The sequence below is a fragment of the Choloepus didactylus genome, chromosome 21, assembly GCF_015220235.1.
Source record: "Choloepus didactylus isolate mChoDid1 chromosome 21, mChoDid1.pri, whole genome shotgun sequence".
Lineage (NCBI taxonomy): Eukaryota > Metazoa > Chordata > Mammalia > Pilosa > Megalonychidae > Choloepus > Choloepus didactylus.
In genome coordinates, this window is record NC_051327.1 from 22,356,345 (window position 1) to 22,380,464 (window position 24,120).

The following is a 24,120-nucleotide window of genomic DNA, read 5'->3' on the forward strand; positions in this document are numbered from 1 at the left end:
TGGGCGGGGCCACACCTCCATGGAAACTATCCAATCAGAGTTATCACCCACAGTTGGGTGGGGCGCATCTCCATGGAAACAACCTAATCCAAATGTTCCAACTTAATCCCCACTAATATGTCTGCCCCAAAAGATTGCATCAAAGAACATGGCTTTTTCTGGGGGACATAATACCTTCAAACCAGCACAGATGGTAAGTTAGGTGATAAATGCTATGGAGGGGGTTAAAGCAGGATACAGGTGCGGGCAGTGCTGGAGCCACCTCACTGAGAAGATGACGTCTGAGCAGAAATGAGCCTGGGGAAGAGGGTTCTCGGTGGGGGGCACAGCCAGAATGAGGCAGAGGCAGAGCCAGGGATCGAGGGCAGAGAGGCCCCAGGGCCAGACTGGGCAGGGCTTTGGGGACCGTTGGAAGGACTTGGGCTTTTACTCTGACAGGGGAGGTCTGAGCAGAGCAGGATGTGGTCCTTGGTGTTGAGGATATACTTGGAGGCCGGGAAGGGGAGGAGAGGTGGGGAGAAGGGGCGGGACTCGGGATCTATAGTCGCTCCTCCTTGTTCATGGAATCCATACAGGTGAATTCACCTACTCGCTAAAGTTTATTTGTAACCCTCAAATCCACACTTGTGACACTTTCACGGTCATTTGCGGACTGCAATGAAGAGTGAAATTTTGAGTTTCCTGACATGCACATTCTCAGCTGAAGTCAAACTAAGCAACCCTCTGCTTCTCGCCTTGGCTCCCAGGCTGTAAACAAGTGTGTTTCCGTGGTCTATTTAGTGCCACATTTTTTGCGTTTTTGTACTTTTTGTGGGCGATTTCATTGTTTGAAATGGCACCCCAGTGTAGTGCTGAGGTGCTGTCTGTGTGCCCAAGTGCAAGAAGGCTGTGACGTGCCTGATGGGGAAAACACGTGTGTTAGAGGAGCCTCGTTCAGGCACGAGTTATAGCACTGTTGGCCGTGAGCTCCATGTTGATGACCCAACCATAAATATCAAATAAGGAGTCTTTAAACAGGAACACACATAAAATAAGGTGATGTCTTGATCGCTTGACAAAAATGTGCCCAGAGGCTCTCCAGAACCCCTGGGAGTGATAATTCAATACGCTCAATATTCGCTTGCTCGATTCACACAAACTTTGTAGAACAAAATTATCATTAATAATGAGAAAAACCTTTATTTTGAAGGTTTTTTTGTTGTTGTTGGATGGATGGGGGTGTGTGAGAGATAGAGCTGCCAAAATTGAGACAGGGAAGGCTAAAGGTGGGGAGATCCGGGGTGAGAGCTGGGGATTCGACCTCCCCATGCTGAGTTGGGGTGCCCTTCGCCATCCACCGGTGCTGATGGCGGCCGATGGGGGTGCACGAACCCAACAGGCAGGTGGGGGACGGAGGTGGGGACTTGGGAATCGGCAGCAGTGAGGTGGTGCTTGATGTGAGGGACCGGGTGAGGGCACCAGAGCATGGACATCGAGGTGAAGAGACCGCGGTGGCTGACCTGTGCCGTCAAGAGCACTCCTGGATGTGGTATGTTCCGGAAGGTTCTACCTCTCGTTTCTTCCCATCACTCTGCTTGTCAGAAGTCAAAGCCAAGGTCTTTTTGGACACTAGTTGTGATGGTTGGGTTCATGTGTCAACTTGGCTAGGTGACCCAGCTGTCTGGGCCTGACGATTGCTGTGAAGATATTTGAAGCTGGTTAATAAACCAACAGGCTGGTTTGTTGGATCATCAGTCAATTGACTGCAGCTGACTGATGACTCATCAAGGGGTGTACTTCCACAGTGAGAGAATGCAATTGGCTGGATTTGGTCCGGGTGATCAGCTGAAGGCTTATAAGCCGGACGGTTAGAGAACCTTCACTTCTTCTTCGGCAGCCCAGTGAAGCATTTCCTGGGGAGATCATCGAAGTTGCCGGTTCATTTCCTGAGGAGTTCATCAGACATCTTTTTGGAGCTGACAGTTTGTTGACGGCTCTACAGAATTTGGACTCATGCATACCCACAGTTGTGTGAGTCACTTTCACAGTTTGATAATCAGAGACACTTCTCATTGATTCTGTCTCCCTAGAGAACCCTAACTAATACAACTTGGTACCGGGAGTGGTTCTTGAGAAACAGAATCTTAAAATGGGCTTTTACAATTTGTTTTCTACTCTGATTAGATTCAGAGGCACTAATGACTCTATTTCCAATAATCAAGAAGACACTGACAGTCCATGGCATGAGTTGGCAAAGGAAATACGCAAAATAGCACCATTTGAGTCTCCTAATCATACTCTAGTATGAAGCAAGGCTCTGGGTGACAGTGTTTTCGACACTTTCACGGAGTTTTGCAGTATTAAGAGGTATAATGATATTGGCTGGCTGCTCTTAGATACTTTGGATACAGTTGTAAGAGAAACGGATGAGCTAAAGGCTTCAAATTCAAAACTTGAATGCCATATGACAGATGTAAAGGTTTCCATGTGTGCCCTGAAAGAAAATCTTATTTCCTGTGCCCGCAGACTGGAAGTTTCTGAAAACCAGACACAGTCTCTCATTGTGTAAGTAGCACATTTACAACGTAAACTAAACTCTCAACCTCTCAGGGTGTCTGCTGTTAAAGTAAAGCCATTGATTGGAAAACAATGGGATCTGGAAACTTGTGATGGGGACATATGGATTAATAATAATGGCAGTGAGGACATTGGAACCCTGGATTCTGCTGGGTCATTGTTAGATTTACCTGTAGAGGGCTGTCCTGGGGAAACAGCTTCTCTGCCTCCAGTCTGCCCTAAGGAGCCTGCCACCCAACCCGCACCTAAGGAGATTAACCCTTCAGTGACTGCTAGTCCTGTAATCACCTCCCCTGAGGAAGCAGCCCTCACTCCTTTGTCTGGAGAGATTAATCCTGTTTTAAGAGATGAAAATGCAACAGAATGTCCTGAGATGAATGGCTTGAGAGGTAATTCTAACTCTTTTCATGACCCACCCCCACCACCAGTTTTTGCTTCAAGACCTATAACTAGGCTCAAATCCCAACAAGCCCCAAAGGGTGAGGTACAAAGTGTGACCCATGAGGAGGTACGCTATACTCCAAAAGAACTGTATGAGTTTTCCAACTTATACAGACAGAAACCAGGGGAATATGCGTGGGAATGGATATTGAGAGTGTGGGATAATGGTGGAAGGAATATAAGGTTGGATCAGGCTGAATTTACTGATATGGGCCCACTAAGCAGAGATTCTGCATTCAATGTTGTAGCTCGAGGGGTTAGAAAGGGTGTTAACAGTTTGTTTGGGTGGCTGGCTGAAACATGGATCAAAAGGTGGCCGGCATTACCAGAGGCTGAAATGCCAGAACTGCCCTGGTATAATGTGGAGGAGGGGATTCAAAGGCTTAGAGAGATTGGAATGTTAGAGTGGATTTATCATGGAAGACCTGCTCACACAGCCCTGGAATGTCCAGAGGACACATCTTTTACCAGGACTGTAAGGAATAAATTTGTGAAATTAGCTCCATCATCCCTGAAGAGCTCTGTAGTCGCCCTTCTCTGTAGGTCAGATATTACTGTAGGAACTGCTGTCACTGAGCTGGAATCCTTTAACACAATGGGGATAATCGGGTCCCGAGTCAGCAGAAGCCAAGTGGCTGCAGTTAATTGCCTCAGACAAGGTGGGCATGGCTACCATAACGGAAAACAGGCTCAAAGCAGCAATCAAAATATGACTCACAGAGACTTATGGCGTTGGCTAGTGGATCATGGAATACCAAGTAGTAAAATAGATGGGCAATCGACTAAATTCTTGTTTGAATTATATAAGCAGAAGAATTCTAGGCCACGTGAACAAAAATCTCCCTTGAATTACAAAAACAGAGAGTCATGGCCCCTTAATCAATTCCCAGACTTGAGACAGTTTACAGATCCAGAGCCCCTTGAATGAAGGGAAGGCTGGGTACCCTTGGAGAAGGACCCTGTCACACTGCCAAAAGTTTATACTGTTAGTCTTCCTCCCAGCCTTCCCCAGGGGGACCTACGGCCTTTTACCAGGGTGACTGTGCATTGGGGAAAAGGAAATGATCAGATATTTCTTGGATTATTAGACACTGGGTCAGAAGTGACAGTAATTCCCAGAGACCCAAAATGTCACTCTGGTCCACCAGTCAGAGTTGGGGCTTATGGAGGTCAGATGAGTGATGGAGTTTTAGCCCAGATCCGTCTCACAGTGGGTCCAGTGGGTCCCCGGACCCATTCTGTGGTTATTTCCCCAGTGCCAGAATGCATAACTGGAATAGACACATACTCCGGATATGGGTTTGCCTTCCATGCACGACATGCTTCTGCCAAAACTATGATCCGTGGACTTACAGAATGCCTCATCCACCGTCATGGTATTCCACACAGCATTGCTTCGGACCAAGGAACCCACTTCACAGCAAATGAAGTGAGGGGGTGGGCACATGCTCATGGAATTCTGTGGTCTTACCATGTTCCCCATCATCCAGAAGCAGCTGGGTTGATAGAACGGTGGAATGGCCTATTGAAGACTCAATTATGGCACCAACTAGGTGGCAATATCTTGCAGGGCTGGGGCAGTGTTCTCCAGGAGGCTGTGTATGCTCTGAATCAGCGTCCACCCTCTGGTGCTGTTTCTCCCATAGCCAGGATTCATGGGTCCAGGAATCAAGGGGTGGAAACAGGCGGGGCACCACTTGCTATCACTCCTAGTGATCCACTAGGGAAATTTTTGCTTCCTGTCCCTGCAAGTTTAAGCTCTGCTGGTCTACAAGTCTTGGTTCCAAAAGGAGGAGTGCTTCCACCAGGAGACACAACAATAATCCCATTGAACGGGAAGTTAAGGCTGCCACCTGGCCACTTTGGGCTTCTTATGCCTCTGAATCAACAGGCAAGTAAGGGGATTACTGTACTGGCTGGGGTGATTGATCCTGACTATCAAGGGGAAATATCACTGCAACTACACAATGGAAGTAAAGAAGAGTTTTCCTGGAATACAGGAGATCCCCTGGGGCGTCTCTTAGTACTACCATGCGCCGTGATTCAAGTCAATGGAAAACTGCAACAACCCAATCCAGGCAGGACCACCAATGGCCAAGAAAGTTCAGGAATGAAGGTTTGGGTCACCCCACCAGGCAAAGAACCACGGCCAGCTGAAGTGCTTGCTGAGGGTAAAGGGAACATGGAATGGGTAGTGGAAGAAGGTCGTGATAAATATGAACTACGGCCACGTGACCAGTTACAGAAACGAGGACTATAATGACATGAATATTTCCTCCTCGTTTTGTTATGATTATGTTTGTATTTGTCTGTAAAGCAAATATTTTTGCTTTCTTCTCTGTCTTATCCCCTTATCATAAGGCATAAGCTGTAACGTTCATTTTGAAGGTATGGTTTTAGGTGATGTGTACAACTGCCAAGTTGACAAGGGGTGGACTGTGATGGTTGGGTTCATGTGTCAATCTGGCTAGGTGGCACTGGCCTGACGATTGCTGTGAGGATATCTGAGGCTGGTTAATAATCCAAAGGGCTGGTTTGTCGGATCATCAGTCAATTGACTGCAGCTGACTGATGACTCGTCAAGGGGCGTACTTCCACAGTGAGAGAATGCAATTGGCTGGATTTGGTCCGGGTGATCAGTTGGAGGCTTATAAGCCGGACGGTTAGAGAACCTTCACTTCTTTCTTCAGCTGCTCAGTGAAGCATTTCCTGGGGAGCTTGTCGAAGTTGCCAGTTCATTTCCTGAGAAGTTCGTCAGACATCTTCCTTGGAGTTGACAGCTTGTTGACGGCTCTGCAGAATTTGGACTCGTGCGCTCCCACAGTTGCGTGAGTCACTTTTACAATTTCATAATCAGAGACATCTCTCATTGATTCTGTTTCCAAGGATAACCCTAACTAATACAACCACAGAAAACTACAACCTACGCTAAGGAAACGGAAGTTATGGCCCAGACAAAGCTACAAACTGACACTTCAAATGAGACACAGGAAGTTAAACAACTAGTACTGAATCAATTCATAAAGTTTAGGGAAGACATGGCAAAAGAGATGAAGCGTATAACGAAAACACTGGGTGTCCATAAGGTAGAAATTGAAAGTTCAAAAAAAACAACTGACACGATCTATGGAAATGAAAGGCACGATACAAGAGATGAAAGACACAATGGAAACATACAACAGCAGATCTCAAGAGGCAGAAGAAAACACTCAGAAACTGGAGAACAAGGCACCTGAAAGCCTATACACAAAAGAACAGATAGAGAAAACAACGGAAAAATATGAGCAACATCTCCGGAAACTTAAGGACAAAACGAAATGCAGAAATGTATGTGTCATGGGTGTCCCAGAAGGAGAAGAGAAGGAAAAAGGGACAGAAGCAATAATGGAGGAAACAACCAATGAAAACTTCCCATTTCTTATGAAAGACATAAAATTATGGATCCAAGAAGCACAGCATACCCCAAACAGAATAGATCTGAATAGGCCTATGAGAAGACACTTAATAACCAGATTATCAAATGTCAAAGATAAAAAGAAAATCCTGAAAGCAGCAAGAGAAAAGCGATCCATCACATACAAAGGAAGCTTGATAAGACTATGTAAGGATTTCTCAATAGAAACCATGGAGGCAAGAAGGAAGTGGTGTGATATATTTAGATACAGAAAGAGAAAAAGCACCAACCAAGAATCCTATATCTGGCAAAACTGTCCTTCAAATATGAGGGAGAGCTTAAAATATTCTCTGACAAACAGACAATGACAGAGTTTGTGAACAAGATACCTGTTCTACAGGAAACACTAAAGGGAGCACTATAGACAGAAAGGAAAAGACAGGAGAGAGAGGTTTGGGAGACAGTGACACAGCAATATACGTACACTGAACAAAGATGACTGTGAGTATGGTTGAAAAAGGAAGGTTAGGACCATGTGGGACACCAGAAGGAAGGAGGAAAGCTAAAGACTGGGACTATATAACTCAGTGAAATCTAGGGTGCTCAACGATTGTGATAAAAGGTACAAATATGTTTTTACATGAGAGAGAAAAATGAATGTCAACATTGCAAGGTCTTAACAATGGGGTGGGATTGGGGGAAAAATACAATCAATGCAAACTAGAGACTCTAATTAATGGAAACAGTATAAGGCAATATACCAAAGGTAAATGCATACGGGGAAGGAGGGGACATAGGGGAAGGGGAAGGGACTCTTGGCATTGGGGATGTTGTCTGACTCTTTATTATACTTTAATTTAATGCTATCTTTCCTTTTGTTACTTCCTAGCTGTCATGTTTTGCTTTTTTTCTCTCTTTCTTTTTTTTTCTTTTTCTCTTGTCTCTCTACCTTCTTTGACTCTTCCTCCTCCTTTGTGGAAGAAATGAAGACATCCTTATATAGATAATGGGGATGGTGGTGAATACAAAAAATGTGACTATACAGGGAACCATCGATTGTCTACTTAGGATGGAGTGTATGGTGTGTGAACAAAACTGTCTTTAAAAAAATGGGTTGATGAATAAACCTTGAGGGCACTATATGGAGTGAAATAAGACAGACACATAAGGACAAATATTGCAGGGTCTCACTGATATGAACTAACTATAATATGTAAACTCATAGACATGAAATGTAAGTTATCATGATATAGAACGAGGATAAAGAATGAGGAGTGGTTGCTTATTATGAGCAGAATGTTCAACTAGGCTGTACTTAAATGTTTGGAAATGGACAGAGGTGATGGTAGCACATTATAAGAATAACTAACAGTGCTGAATGGTGTGTGAAGGTGTAGGAAAGGGGAAGCTTAGAGTCACGTATGTCACCAGAAGGAAGGCTGGAGGTTAAAAGATGGGAATGCATAAAACAGTGAATCTTGTGCTGGACAATGTCCGTGATTAACTGTACAAATATTAGAAATCTCTCTCATGAACCAGAACAAATGTATGACACTATAACTACAAGTTAATAATAGAGGGGCATATAACAAAAAAATATACCTATTGCAAACTGTATACTACAGTTAGTATTTTAACATTGTTTCATCAACAGTAACAAATGTACTATACCAATACTATGAATCAGTAATGGAAGGGGGGTGGTTAGGGGTATGGGAGAATTTGAGATTCCTTTTTTTGTGTGTCTTTCTTTCTTTTCTGGAGTAATGAAAATGTTCTAAAAATTGAAAAAAATTAATTATGGTGATAGATGCAAAGCTGTATGATGGCACCATGGGCAACTGATTATACACTTTAGATCTCTGGATAATTGTATGGTATGTGAACAATCTGAATTTTTAAAAAGCTGAAAAAAAGTTAGGAATTGAAGGAAACTTCCTCCATATGATAAAGGGCATATATGAAATACCCACAGCCAGCACAGTAATCAACACTGAGAGGCTGAAAGCCTTTCCCCTAAGATCAAGAATGAGACAAGGATGCCCACTGTCACTTCTACTATTCAATATTGTGCTAGAAGTTCTAGCCAGAGCAATTCGCCAAGATAAAGATAAAAAAGGGATGCAAATTGGAAAGGAAGAAGTAAAACTGTCATTTTTTGCTGATGATATAATCTTATATTTGAAAAATCCTAAGAATTTGACCACAAAGCTATTTGAGCTAATAAACAAGTTCAGCAGAGTGGCAGGATGCACGTAAGTCGGTAATGTTCCCATCCACTAGTAATGACCTAACTGAAGAGGCAATCAAAAAAAAAAAAAACATTCATTCACAATAGCAACTAAAAAAATCAAGTACCTAGGAACAAACCAAGGAAGAAAAAGACCTCTACACAGAAAATTACAAAATTTTACTAAAAGAAATAGAAAAGGACCTAAATAGGTGGAAAAATATTCCATGCTCATGGATAGGAAGACTAAATATTGTTAAGATGTCAATTCTACCCAAATTTATCTATAGATTCAATGCAATCCCAATCCAAATTCCAACAAACTAATTTGCAGACTTGGAAAAGCTAGTTATCAAATCTGTTTGGAAGGGAAAGGGGCCTCGAATTGCCAAAAATATCCTTAAGAAAAGAACGAAATGGGAGAACTTTCACTTCCAGACTTTAAAGCCTACTATACAGCTACAGTGGTCAAAACAGCATGGTATTGGCATAAAGACAGACATATTGATCAATAGAATCGAATTGAGAGTTTAGAAATAGACTCCTGGATATACAGTTGACGATTTTTGATAAGGCCCCTAATCCACTGAACTGGGACATAACAGGCTCCTCAACAAATGGGTCTGGGAAAACTGCATATCCACATCCAAAAGAATGAAATAGACAAACTAAGATGGCAGCTAGGTGAGACAGGGCAAAAAAACACCTCCATGAAAAACACTAGATAAAAACCAGAGGGTGACCCAGAATACCGCTTACAGCAATGCGTCAGCTGGACGAGGTCTTCTAGTTCCTAAGGGGCCGTATACTTGGTGAAACCGGGAGTCTGAATTCTGAAATGAGTGAGTGAGCTGGCTGGAAGACCCACAGACGCACGGTAGTCTGGGGAAGCCGGGGTTTGGCGTTTGGGGACCGATGGGCTATTTAAAAAAAAAAAGGGGGGGGTGGAATCCCGGAGCGGCTGCAGCAGCAATAGTGGGAACCACGCAGTAAAACACAGCAAGAGGGGGCTGGGCCAGCCTCTCAGTGTCTGGCCTGGAAGATAGCCCACTGCAGATACCCTTGGGGCTGGGGGAACGGAGGGGAGAGCCGGAAGCTGAAAGAAAACCCGTGGCTAGCAGCTGGCTCCCCGGGGGGCTGGATAAACTCCTGCCCAGGGCCATGCCCACAGCCCAGAGCTACGCCAGGTGTCCCGGAGCTGGGAAGGAGGAACTGTGCCAGGAGGGGTGTGTGGAGATGCCCTGTTCTGCCATCTTTGCATCAGGCTGAAAGCGAGCCGGCACGGCACGGCGACCCGGGGCTTCCCTTGAGGGACGGTGCGCACTGGTGACGTAGCACAGCATTCCCTTGGCAAAGGTCCTGAAGGATTGCGGCTGGGCGGGGGGGACGTGCTCTGAGAACCCAGGTACACTACACCAAGTCCGCTGGTTTGTGGGACAGTGAGATAGAGGGTCTGGGGCTGAAATGAAATGAAGGCTTAGTCTCTTGCGGCGGCCTTGAATCTCCAGGAACCTGGGGGATTTGAATATTAAAGCTATCCTTCCTCCCTGGCCACCCATACAAACGCCCCACATTCAGGGCGGACGGCTCCAGCAATAAACCCAAACTGAGTTCTCCAACTGAACCCCACAAGAATCATTTCCCCACACACCGCAGGGACAAGGTAGAGAACTGACTTGAGGGGTATAGGTGACTCACAGATGCCATCTGCTGGGAAGTTAGAGGAAGTGGACTCCACCAAACTGTGTTTCTGAAAAATTAGAGAGGTATTTTTTTTTTACAACTTGAAAGAACCCTATCAAGCAAAACAAATGCCAAGAGGCCAAAAACAACAGAAAATTTTAATGCATATGATAAAACCAGATGATATGGAGAATCCAACTCCAAACACACAAATCAAGATATCAGAAGAAACACTGTACCTCGCACAATTAATCAAAGAACTAGAATTCAGGAACGAAAACATGGCAACGGATTTAAACGACACCAAGAAGACCATGGCCCAGGATATAAGTGACATAAAGAAGACCCTAGAAGAGCATAAAGAAGACATTGCAAGAGTAAATTAAAAAAATAGAAGATCTTATGGAAATAAAAGAAACTGTTGGCCAAATTAAAAAGACTCTGGATAGTCACAATACAAGACTAGAGGAAGCGGAACAACATCTCAGTGTCCTAGAAGTCCACAGAACAGAAAATGAAAGCACAAAAGAAAGAATGGGGAAAAAATGGAAAAAATCAAAATGGATCTCGGGGATAGAATAGACAAAATAAAACGTCCAAACTTAAGACTCTTTGGTGTCCCAGAAGGGGAAGAGAAGGGTAAAGGTCTAGAAAGAGTATTCAAAGAAATTTTGGGGGAAAACTTCCCCAACCTTCTACACAATATAAATACACAAAGCATAAATGCCCGGTGAACTCCAAACAGAATAAATCCAAATAAACCCACTCTGAGTCATATTCTGATCAGACTCAAACACTGAAGAGAAGGAGCAAGTTCTGAAAGCAGCAAGACAAAAGCAATTCACCACATACAAAGGAAACAACATAAGACTAAGTTGTGACTACTCAGTGGCCACAATGGAGGCGAGAAGGCAGTGGCATGACATATTTAAAATTCTGAGTGAGAAAAATTTACAACCAAGAATACTTTATCTAGCAAAACTCTCCTTCCAATTTGAGGGAGAGCTTAAATTTTTCACAGACAAACAAATGCTGACTTTGCCAACAAAAGACCTGCCCTACTTCAGATATTAGAGGGAGCCCTACCAACAGAAAAACAAAGAAAGGAGAAAGAGATATAGAGAATTTTAACTGACATATATAGTACCTTACATCCCAAATCACCAGGACACTCATTTTTCTCCAGTGATCACAGATCTTTCTCCAGAAGGGACCATAAGCTGGGACATAAAACAAGCCTCAATAAATTAAAAAAAAAAAATTGAATATACTCAAAGCACATTCTCCAACCACAATGGAATACAAATAGAACTCAATAATTTTTGAACTGTAACTCCACTATTTACTTCCTACATGATATAAAATACACAAACTCTAATGACAAATCAGAGGTTTTGAATTCAAAGTAAAATATGTAATTTTAGACAACTATATAAAGGTGGGGGAATGGAGGAGTATAGGAACATAGTTTACGTGTCCTATTGAAGTGAAGGTGGTATCAAAGAAAAACAAGATTGATATGGATTTAAGAGGTTAATTTTAAGCCCCACAGTAAACACAAGGAAATTATCAGAGAATATAACCATAGAGATGAAAAGTAGAGTTTGGGTTAAGAGAAATGGGGGAAGGGGCAATGGGGAGTTAAGAAATGAGTATGGGGTTGCTGTCTGTGGTAAAGGGAAATTTCTAGTAATGGATGGTGGGAAAGAGCACTACAACATTCTAAATGTGATTAATCCCACTAATGGAAGGCTAGGGAGGGGGTGGAATGGGAAGATTTAGGCTGCATATGTTTCCACAATTGAAAAAAAAAAAAAAAAAGACAGTCTAAATAGATGACAATGAATACCAAGGATGAACTTGGATGGGATTGGAGGATAGAGGACAGGTGGCTCAAAGAGACACAGTTGAGGCATAAGGAAAAGGAAATATAGAATGTAAGCTTCGTATCATTGTTGAATCTCTTGTACTTTGTAGCTGTGCTTAATGGGATTGCATAAAAGAGTGTTCTTGTTCATGGGAAGCATATACGTGAATTATAGTGTAGTTCAAGGATGTGTGCAGCTAGCTCTCATACGTTCAGAAGACAGAGCAATAGATGATGGATGATAGATAGGGAGGGAAAGAAATAGTGGTGTGACAGCAGGTTAAAGTTGGTGGATTGAGCTATCGGGGAAGGGGGGTCAGGGTATGATGGAATTCTGTCTATGGGGCTAGTATTGTTTTTGCAACTGTTCCTGTAACTTTGAATTTATTTCAAAATGAATTTAAAAAAAAAAAGAATGAAAGAGGACCCATACCTCACATGGTATACAAAAATTAACTCAAAGTGGATCAAAGACCTCAACATAAGAGACAGTACCATAAAAGTTCTAGAAGATAATGCAGGGAGACACCTTCAAGACCTAGTTTCGGGAGGTCACTTCTTAGACCTTACATCCAAAGCACAAGCAACAAAAGAAAAAAAAATTAATGGGAACTCCTCAAATTCAAAAGCTTCTGCACCTCAAAGGAATTTGTCAAAAAGGTAAGGAGGCAGCCAAGTCAATGGGAGAAAATATTTGGAAACCATGTATCTGATAAGAGACTAATATCTTGCATATATAAAGAAATCCTACAACTCAACGACAATAGTACAAACAGCCCAGTTATAAAAGGGGCATAAGATATGAAAAGACATTTCTCCAAAGAGGAAATACAAATGGCTAAAAATCACGTGAAAAAAATGTTCATCTTCACTAGCTATTAGGGAGATGCAAATTAAGACCACAATGAGATATCATCACACACCAATAACAATGGCTGCCATCCAACAAACAAGAAACTGCAAATGCTGGAGAGGATGTAGAGAAATTGGGATTCTTATTCATTGCTGGTGGGACTGTTTAATGATACAGCCATTCTGGAAGAAAGTTTGGAGATTTCTCAGAAAACTAGATATTGAATTACCCTATGGTCCGGCAATTCCACTTCTCAGTACATACCCAGAACATTTGAAAGCAGTGACACAAACAGACATTTGTACACCGATGTTCATAACAGCCCTGTTCACAAATGCCAAGAGACGGAAACAACCCACGTGTCCTTCAACAGACGAGCAGACAAACAAAATGTGGTATATACATACGATGGAATACTACGCAGCAGTAAGAAGCAATAAGGTCTTGAAACATGGACACATGAAGAAGATATAATTCTGACAGAAATAACCCAGATGCAAAAGGAGAGATATTGTATGTTACCACTTCTGTGAACTATCTGAACAATGTAAAATCACTGTCTAATCATGTAAGAATATTGAGGACCTAGTGATAGACAGTAGCTAGTGAGGGGGAATGATAATCTAATACATTCAGATGCATTAATGATGGTGAATTCAAAGGTGTGGTACTGCACAGGGGTGACAATTGTTTGTTAACGGGATTGTAAGTATCAGAGCTGTACTGAAGGCGAATAGGATTGAAAGGGGTTGTTGAAAGGCATGTTTCCCACAGATCAGCACCACAAATATAGATAGATAGGTGCTTGCATGATATACTTCTAAGGTATGACACTGGCACAGAGAGTTGACAAAAGAAGATACATGGGAAAAACCTACACAGTACTAGGGACTGTAATTAACAGGAAAACCCTACTACAAAGGTTCACTCACTAAGTTTGTCACAAACTTAAATCCCTCAGAGTGCCCCTAGGCCAGCCAAGTTCCGAAACCTCGAGGCAAAAGCCTCTACAAAAACATCAACTAGATATGTCCCCTTTGCTTATAAAGTTGACACCTCTTTTCAACATGATCAGGTTAGGGTGGTCACTGCCTAGACATCTCTGATAATCAGGAAAGTGATTAAACTAGAGCAAGGGGAAGCAACAGACAAGATGAAATTTAACAAAGGATTATGAATACTGAATCTTTATTTAATTTTCTTTTCCTTAGTTGCTAGGGTATTAGAATAGTTAGAAGGAAAAAACTGAAATGGTGGAACTGTAACCCATAACATCCTTTGAAATTTGTTGGATAGCTACTTGTTGAATTGTGATTTGAAAGCTATACCTTTCTGTTTTTAAGTCACATTTCACAATAAGGAAATAACTGAAACTATGATAGTATAAGTCATAATACCTTTGGAAATTTCCTATATATCTACTAGCTTAATCATGTTTTGGAAGATGGTGCCTTTTTGTGTATATGTTATGTTTCATAACAAGGGAAATAACTGGAACTGTGGAATTGTAACCTATAATATTCTTTGAAATTTGCTATTTGTTAAATTGTACTTGGAAAGTTATCACTTTTATGTCTATATGTTATATCCTACAATAAAAAAGTTAATTGAAAAAAACTGTGTTAAAAAAAACTGAGTGTTTTGAACTAATTTTTTAATCCAGCCAGTCAATGTCCCTGAGATCTTCTGTACATACTTATTTCACTCTAGCAGGTCTTATCATTTCTGCTTACCCTAAATCTCCTAGTCACTCTTCTCCTTCTCTCACCGAACTGGCCTCTGAAATGGGGATAGAAAGGAGGGGATGGGAGTCCAACTTGTTTCAAGTTTGCAATGCAGACAACATGGCACCTGCTGGGGATAGGGTGAAACTGATGATGGGATATTGAGGATAGCTTTGGAGGATGTTTACACCTTGGACCAGGGGCATGAGATACCATTTACCCCTGATCTCCTGGAGCATAGGATACATCATTGTGGCAGTTACATACGTTTTCCTTCAAACTGGTTGCCAGGTTGGATTGATGACATCAGAGGCTTCCAATCCTCCTGATTGGAAGGACCGAACTCCGTGCTATCTTGGTAGTAGATGTGGACAGCAGCACAACTCAAAGCTCCTTCTCACTCCTGCCTACTTCTGGTCTGGAGAAGAGAGAAAGGTCTTGGGTTGATCCAGGATACAGAACAGTAGTTTGGGCAGTTCACGTATAGGTTCTGTGGAAGGGACTAAGTGGGTTTTGAGAAATTATGGCTAGTTGTGAACCATCTTCCCAGTCTGAGAGCCCCCAGCCTAGCTGCTCTGGGTACTTCCCGGAGGAAACAGTGGATGACGAAATCCCAGGACCATCAGGTGAGGAGGCTGGAATATTTTAACGGACTGAGACTGTGGCCTAGTAACCGAGAAGGGGTATGAATGTTAGGAAGGAGTGCCTGAGTAGGGTGCACATGAAACAAAGGAGGGACTCAGAAAGCCATAGATTTGGAAAGGAGAACAAGGACATCCCCATGGAAGGAAAATCTGGGAAGAAAGGAATGAGGGTGAGGAGATGAGATACCAGAAGGAGAAAAGGGAAGAGGGAGAAAAAGAGAAGTATTTTATTCCCCAATGGGAGAAATTACCTCTAATAACGCAGAGCTTTGAGGACAGAAAGATGGAATAAGAGGAGGGTGAGCAGGAGGAGACGGGCATCAACAAAGGCGAGAGATGGAAAGATGGCTTGGGGGAAGGCCATAATCTATAAGGATGGAAAGGATGGAGGGATGGTTTTTGGGGGGATGATGGTAGTGTAGAGGCTTGGGTGATCAATGGCTGAATTCCAAAGAAAAGACCTTCATACTGTAGCCTGGTTTCCTTACTCAGCCCCCTGGGTAGAGCCCAGTCCCCAACTTCAGTCCCGTGGCCGGAAGAGGGTCTCGTCAGATGCGTTCGAGGAAGACTCCGCTCCAGAGCCTGAAGACACGTGGGTGGTAGAATCACTGTGCGGCTTGAAAATGAAGTTGAAGAGGCAGAGGGTGTCGTCTGTCCTTCCCGAGCACCACGAGGTGTTCAACAGGCTACTTGGTAAGAAGAGGCCCCAGGCAGCACCCTCCAAACTTCCTCTTTTCGAAAAAGAACCTTCCAGTGACTACACTTTTCCAATGTGGAAAATAATTCCCTTAATCTTGCGGAAACTCGACGGACACCCAGTCCCGCACACAGCCATTCCTCTCGGGAGCCTCAGAACAGGGAGTGACCCTTCCCTGCCCAGTGTACGTTCTTCTCCCTCCTGCTCCCAAAACCGTAACCCTCGGCCACAGTCCTGAAACTTCCCCAAGGGAGGTGTGGTTCTCCCCTTTCTTCTGCATTACTCAGTCGGAAATTCAGTTCCAGTTCTCAACTTCACACATGCCTTCTTTTCACAGAGGATCCCGTTGTTAAAAGTTTCCTGGCCTGGGACAAGGACCTGATGGTGTCTGACAAGGTAAACACTGCTCTCCACCAAACACTATTCCTGCCCAAACACATACCCTGGGGTAGGAGGAGGGCTTTCTAGAGCCACAGTTCTCCTTTCTCTCCCTCTGGATCTCTACCCTCCACTCCTGGTGCCTTCAGGACCTGCCAACACCTCCCTTCGGGGTCCTGCTGGTGTCCTGCTTGTGAATGGGCCGCCCAGGGACCTTTGGGATCACATGGATATTGTCCCTCTGGTTGTTGCCACCCTCAGTCCCAGGGTCCTCTTCTCTCAGGGATTTGGGACTCCCCGTTGCTCCAGCTTATCAAAAATCCTCCTGGACACCCTTCTCCAAACTGTCAGAGCTTGCCTTCTGGAAGCAGAGTGAATTTTCCTTGCCCTGACTGCTCCGATTTGCAACCGACTTGCTGATTCTCTGCTCCTTCTCCACAAGCAACGACACTCACTCAGCCCAGGGCCCTCTCTGAGCTGCAACCCTTGGCCCCAGCTTCACATTCTCTTACCCCAGTGCTCTGCCTCTGCCAGGGTGTGACTTCTCTCTTTGTTGCTTCCCCCTCTCTCCTTCAGTATCTCCTAAGCATGGTCATTGCCTACTTTAGCCGGGCTGGTCTCTTCTCCTGGCAGTTCCGGCGGATTCACTTCTTCATCGCCCTGTGAGTATTTTGCCTCATCCCGTCAACGAATGGTCCAGTGTCCCAGGGAGCACGGAAGAGGAGAAGTGGGACTCTAACCTGCAATCTAGTTTTTAAACCTAGCTCTACTGTTTACTCTGTATATAAAAGTGATGGGAGTTATTCGGTTAAGGGGATTATAATATGGTGGGTTTTAAAAAATATATACTGCTCTTTCTAAAAACAAACAAAAACCCAAATGTCAGTTTGTGAACAAACGAAAAGAACAAAACCCTCCTAAAGCAGCAGAGGAAACAATTGACACCACCATGCCCCCTAGGAAACGGGCTTGAAACGCTAGTCATTGCTGGTTCCCCCGACCCTCTCCTTCCCATATCAATACCAACTAGAATTGTCTTCTCTCCCAGTTTCCACCACAGATGACTCATTACATGACACTCACTGCATGACAAAAACCTATGATTTCTTACTAGCTCCCCAAGCCAGCAGGCTTGATACATCTGCCTGAAGATGCTTCTGAAACCGAGGGCTAACCACTAAACACCACTTACAAATTTTATTGGCCAATTACTTTCTTAGTCAAGCTCAAGCTTCTCAATTTGAATTCAATCCTATCTATAATCACCATCAAACTTGTTTATCATCTCGATATTTCATTCCTTCCTCTCACTCTTCTCCCAAATGCCCTGCAGCTTCCTTCCTTCTCTTTTTATATACACATATTTTTTGTCTGTCTTTCACACATATGTATCTGAGGAAAATTACTGTTTTTAAAGGCAGTTAAAACACAAATCACCTTCCTTGACATTCCCAGCTTTATGCCTCCAACCAGCACTTTAGTTTAAAAACCTATGATAATATGCTATTTGGGGTTACAGTTATTTTTCAATCTCTCCCTTCCCCTTACCCGCATTAGACTAGACACCTGTTAAAGGCAGAGTCTTGTCATAATATCAATTATATATCAAATATCAATGCATTCTTAAAATACTCAGCACAACACTGTCCATTTTGCAAGCACACAAGTTATAGTGAATCTATGAGGTAATCAGCATGGCACTCGGCTATAAGATTAAGCTTTCATTCATTCATTCATTCATTCTTCACTCAAAAAAACCTTATGAAGTGCTTCCTATAGGCCAAGGAATATGACAAGGTGATGGGAAGAGACATTCAAGAAATGCTCGTTGAATTAATGTATCAATATGAACAAAGTCCTTAAATTAGTCATTTGGTAGGAGAGGGATGAATACAGAAATAAACCAGAGTCAGTTCCTGCCCTCAGGGCACTTAAAATCTAGTGGGGAGACAGGTGAGTGCACCTGTACTAAGTTGAAGGGAAGGGAGCAGAGGATGGGCATGGGGGGAATGTGATGTAGCTGCAGTTGTTTGAGGATGGCAGGGTGCGCCCTCAGGCTTCCCAGCTGGAGTTCTGTCCTCAGCTGAAGGTGTGAGAAGGGCCCTCTGTCCGGCACCGGCTTCTGGATGCAGGGCTGGCTCTCGGTGACACCGCCCAGGTCTGATGGAGGGCCCCGTCCTGAGGCCGGTCCGCCTGTCATCCTTCCTGGGGAGCTGACCTCAGGCGGAGGTCCTTCCCGATTCTGCTCCTACCCAGCAGCCTGATTTCTCCTCCCAGGTACCTGGCCAATGACATGGAGGAGGACAACCAGGCCCCTAAACAAGCCATCTTCTCGTTCCTCTACGGGAAGAACCGCTCCGAACGCCCCCTGTTTCACAAACTCCGACTTCAGTTCATCCGCTCCATGGGCTGGAGGACAAGGGTTTCCCGGGAAGAGTGCGAGGAGGTGGGGCTGCGGGGATTCGGGGGAGGGCTCGGATGGGATCGGGAAGGCAGGGGGACTGGAGGGATGGCAGTTGGGATTTGGGGACTAGAAAGACTTGCAGGCTGGACAAGGGGAGAGTGGGGTGTATCCGGAGAGTCAGCATTTTCCCCAGGGGGCTGTTTGTCTTTCCAGATCCAGGCTTATGACCCGGAGCACTGGGTGTGGGGGCGCGACCGGGCCCTGCTCCCCTAGAGCTCCTGGAGAACGCAGAGGCCCGAGGTCAGCGGCCTGAGAAGGTGTGTCTGGGTCCACTGAGGGAATGAGCTCTCGTCCGTTTCGGGAATCTGAGGAGCCCCGCTGTTTGACCCACTCTTATCAACTCCTCACCCCATGTTAATCTCACACACAGTGTGAAGGAGACCAGCCAGGCAGAGTGTCCCACACTCGCTGTCCACTTTACAGCCACAGATTGACAACTGGAGGTAGACGCTGCCTCAGCAAGGCACACCAAGCGGGAGGGAGACCAGTCAGCCAGACCTCAAGAAAACCAGTTTGTCACAGACATGGATTGGGTTGAACTCAATTAACCCAAAGCAACTGGGTCCAAATAATAGCTTTCATAAAATGTTGATTTTTGTCCAAAATGAATATCCTTTAGCCATATATTTCAGTTTTTCCATATACTGTGGTTCATGTTTAGCCCTTTATCCCTTAGGGATACCAACAATAGGGATTTAGCTGTAACAAAATAAATATTGAACAATAGGGTATTAGATGGAACAGTCTACAAGTTTAGTGATAGAAGATTAATTATGCCTCACTATATGTTCATCCAAATTCGCTTTCAAACAAATTGCTTATAGGCAGATCGCTGGTGCCAGGTCAGGGGGAAAGACAGTCAGATGGAAACATGCATAGGTACATAAACATACAAGGTCAATCACATAAGCAGAATCCAACATTCTTGTAAACACAGACATCTGGACTCAGTCAATCACTTGAAACACAACACAAAGACAAACAGTTTAGGTCAAACTTTAGTTTTAAAAGATAAGTGCTGAGGTTCAAGGTTTGACTTAGAATGCATGCTTACGAGATGTGTATATGGTTTAAAAGTAAAGATTTCTATTTCAAAGGATTGGGGTTTAGAATGAAGGATTAGAGATAAAACTGGATTTATAAGTGAGTCTAAACTCTGGTTAGGATTGACCTTCAATGTGCATGATCTTTATGTCTAGAGAATTGTCCCTGAAAGTTTGACATCGTCCCTCTTTCTCTTACTTCCAGGGGAGATGCGGAGCTTCACCAAGAAGTCGATCCAGATCCCAATGACAAGTTTTGAGGAAGGAGGAAAGACACATCATGAACTAGAAGAACCCAGGCTTTCTTCAGAGGAGCTAGATAGATTTATTATGCCAAATTCCTAGAAGGGTGGGGGCACTTCTAGGAGACTGTGGAGGGACAAAGAGAAACCAGGGTTTCTCTCAGGTTCCATTACTTCCTAAGGCACCATCTGAATTTTCTGAATCTCCCCTGAAGAGGAAGACGGAGATGGCATTTTTTTATATACTTGATTGCCACAGTCTTAGGACTGTGAAGTATAGCGGCCCAGACTGGGAAAGAATTACTTTTTAAAAATATAAAATTTTTAATTACTTATAATTAATTATAATTGCAATAGTAGCTTAGTATATGTCATAGAGTTTATTGGTTTATTTTGAAAATGTTGGCCATAAATTATTCCAGGCATCTTAAAGCCTATTTGTACTTTTGAAAACATGCTGTTCCTATAAAGTTTTGTGATAGATATTACAGCTGTTATATATTCATAAATAAAGTTTTGTTCGTATTTTCAAAGAGGTTTGTCTTCTATCTACTAAACTTATACATAGCTAGGGGTAATTCCCCAAATTCTTGTAAACATAATTTTTTTTTTACTTGATATTTAGTTTCCATTATTGATTAGTGAGAATACAATTGCAATTTTAAACTTAACTTGATATGACGTACATCATTTAGAGTCCCAGAGATTAACAAGGACACTGCAGTACATCTATAGGGGGAAATATAATTAAGATGAAAAGCCTTCCCACCTTTAAGGTGTGTGCCACAGTGTCAGCACGGATTGCTTGTTTGCTCTCAAGTCATATCGTTGTTTGATGTGGTTATCTGATGAAGGTAGAAAAGAAAAAAAGAACGAGAGATGAGGCAGATGTGAGGAGAGAGCCTCAAAGCAGGAAACGGGAAGATATGGAGGCTGAAAGGCAGGAAGAGTAGAGAGAAGGAGGCAAGCTCTACGGGCACCTGAAGAATAACACAAAACTCTGTAGGAAGGAAAGATGCTTTCCTGGAAATGATGTAAGGGGAGGGAGCACACAGGTGAAGGCCGTGTTCACTATTTCAGAGTGAGAAGTTTCACAAACTCTGGTTCCTGTTTTATGTGAGAGAAGGAAAATCTGGAGCAAGTGATGAAAATAGGAACAATCTAAAAGAAATGAGGCTATTGGAGCAATTTCGGAGAAAAAACGAGAATAAGATAGGAAGAGTTACAAGATGGTAAATAAGGCAGGTATGGAGAGGAGAGACCTAGTAACATGAATTCTGAATTTATTGCAGAAAGACAGCTTAGGACTAAGGGAGCAGCTGAGGAAATGAGCAGTGGGATTAAGTATTGTTTAGAAGCAAAACAAGATCTCATGTGTCTCACTGCAAACGACAGGGAAATCAGCTTCCGAGGACAAAGAACCAGTGGGGAAAGGTGAATGGGGTCAGAAATAAGTGGGGAACAATTTTAAGGGCCTGGGAAGGGCTGAAGCCCCGAATGATCCAAAAGTTTGAAGGATGTAGAGGGGAAAGCGGGCAGTCCAGTGAGTGGATCTACCAAAGAGATCAGTTCCTTGTAGAGGCAGAAACAGCTAAAGCTATGCACTGACATAGGACAGGGTGCTGATTTGGATATATTATGTCCCCCAAAGAGCCATATTCTTTAATGCAATCTGGTGAGGGCACATTTATTAGTCTGTTGATTAGGCTGTGAGCTCTTATTGAATGTTTCCATGGAGACTTGACCCCGCCCATTCAGGGTAGGTCTTGATTAGTTCATTGGACTACTTAAAAGAGCTCCAGGCCCAGATGCTTGCTGACGCTGACACTGAGAGATGCTCGGAGTTGCGGAGAGAAGGACGTTTGGAGATGCTAAGCTAAGAGATGAAACCCAGAGTTTGCCCTGGAGACGCACAGACCAGCCACGTGCCTTCCCAGCTGACAGGGTGCACCAGATGCCATCAACTGTTATTCAGTGAAGGTATCATCTGGCTGATGCCTTAGTTTGGACACTTTTATGGTCCTTAGGACTGTAAATTTGTAACCGAATAAACCCCCCTTCATAAAAGCCAGTCCATTCCTGCTATTTTCCATAATGGCTGCACTAGCAAACTGGAACAGATGGGGAGCTCTGTAGAACTCAGGTAGTGAGGGACAATAAACAGGTACAGCTGCAGGAACATTTTAGGACAGAGCTATGACAAGGGTGACAGAAGAAGCTGAAGAAGTGAGAAGGAGCGACATCATGGGATGCATGCAGGCACCAGAATAGCTGAGGAGGGCTGAGAAACAGGAGACAGAGGAGCTCTATACACAGGAGCAGCTAGGGGTGCATCTCTGGGAACTGAGATAAGCTGAGGATCATGGAGTAACTGCAGAGCAAAACCAAAGAGACCAGAAAGCCACAGGGGCAGAAGCATCTGATAAAAATAGCTCTAGGAATTTCAACAGGTGCTTGTTCCACCGATGTTCACAGCAGCACTGCTCACAATAGCCAAAAGGTGGAAATAACCTAAGGGTCCATCAGGGATGAACGAGAAACAAAATGTGCTCTACCTATACAGTGGAAATTATTTCATTCAGAAGCCGGAGGTGGTTCATGGGCTAAAGGCAATGGAAAGGCTAGATTCAGCAAGACATGGAAATAGAAAACAAGTAGAGAAAACACATCTTGGTAGCAGCATCTTGGAAACAGATATCGCTCATGAGATGCCTTGGAATTCAAATGCATTTAAGAAGCTCTGGGTCTCCACAGGACAGCAGGTGAGGGCAGAAGAGGAGGTAAAAAACAGCCAAAGTGAGGTGGAAGCCAAATGAAAAAGAACCGCATGGGAAACCGGACAATGGAAGCAAATAATAAGGAGAAATAAATGAGGAAAGAAGAACAAACGGCCAGGCCACAGGGGACAAGGACACAGCTACGGTGGGAGAGAAGGCGGAAGTGTTGGGAGCATCTGGGAACACTGGAGCAGCAAGCTGTGGGATTAGCCCAGACACCAAAGTAGCCCGGGATCAGGATCGGCCCAATCGAAGGGAAGGGGAAGTTGAGGCTGCTGAGAAGGCAAGAGACTGACAGGAAAAAGAAGAGGGAGCAGCCGACAAAGTGAGGGAGGCTGGAGGCCACTGAAGGCCGAGGAGAAAAATAGAATGAGGCAACTGCTTCGGATATATGAGCTGATGGCAAAAGGACATGCGGCTCACAGTTTAGGGAAAAAGTCAAGAGCAGCCAGGAAAAGAGGAACACGGAAGAGTCGGTGCCGTCCAGGTGCCTAAAGGACCGTGTGTGAAGGCTGAACAGGGCGAAGGAGGCTGGAGCCACAGAGCAGAGGAGGAGCTGGCTCCCCGGGAGAAGCAGAAGTGATGGGAGGATTTGAAACTGTGAAGAAAGAGTAAAAGCTTGGAAAGTAGGAGAGTAACAGGAATCCATGGTGTGGTTGGTGTGAGAATCACTTACAGAGGGTGGACTGGATGAGGAAACGGAAACAGCAGCACAGGATTGGGTGTCCACAATTTTATGAGAGGAGAAGAGAAGGTGCCGCAGGACTTCAGCAGACGAGAGGGGTGCTAGAGGATGGAAGTGTGGCAGGAGTCTGGGAAGATTCAAGAGAGAGGAAGAAGCAAGGGGAAGCAGCTCTACAAAGATGAAACAAGGAGAAAACTAGCGAGAAGTGACAGGAGGGACACAGGAGACTCCAGCTGGCGACTCGTGGGCACCTGTCTCTTCAGCTACTCCCGACCTCTGAGCTCCTCCCACCACAGGGTGTCGCACCCCTTCTGGGCTGTGCTCTTCTCCCTTGTGATGGAAGCGCCCCGTCCTGACTTTCTCAGGTATCCCGACCTGAACTGCCTCCTTCTCTTCTTCCTCTTCTTTTTAACCCCATCCCTCTCGGCTGTCCTGTCCAGGG

General features: G+C 44.1%; 1 protein-coding gene across 1 annotated transcript; it reads left to right on the forward strand.

Moving 5' to 3' along the window:
- The first annotated feature begins 1,355 nt into the window (after nt 1-1,355).
- LOC119517183 (speedy protein E4-like) lies at nt 1,356-19,144 on the forward strand. Its single transcript, XM_037813753.1, has 7 exons — nt 1,356-1,448; nt 15,299-15,374; nt 15,885-16,085; nt 16,427-16,485; nt 17,044-17,129; nt 18,745-18,913; nt 19,085-19,144. The coding sequence occupies exons 1-7, from the start codon at nt 1,356-1,358 to the stop codon at nt 19,142-19,144; spliced, it is 744 nt and encodes a 247-aa protein (XP_037669681.1).
- Nucleotides 19,145-24,120: the final 4,976 nt, after the last annotated feature.

Excerpts from the sequence above, each read along its gene's own strand:
- LOC119517183 (XM_037813753.1), top strand. The coding sequence starts at position 1,356 with ATGGGGGTGCACGAACCCAACAGGCAGGTGGGGGACGGAGGTGGGGAC. Across the intron at positions 1,449-15,298 it reads TGCTTGATGTGAGGGACCGG|TCTGAGAGCCCCCAGCCTAG; the intron begins GTGAGGGCACCA and ends CCATCTTCCCAG. Across the intron at positions 16,086-16,426 it reads GGTGTTCAACAGGCTACTTG|AGGATCCCGTTGTTAAAAGT; the intron begins GTAAGAAGAGGC and ends TTCTTTTCACAG.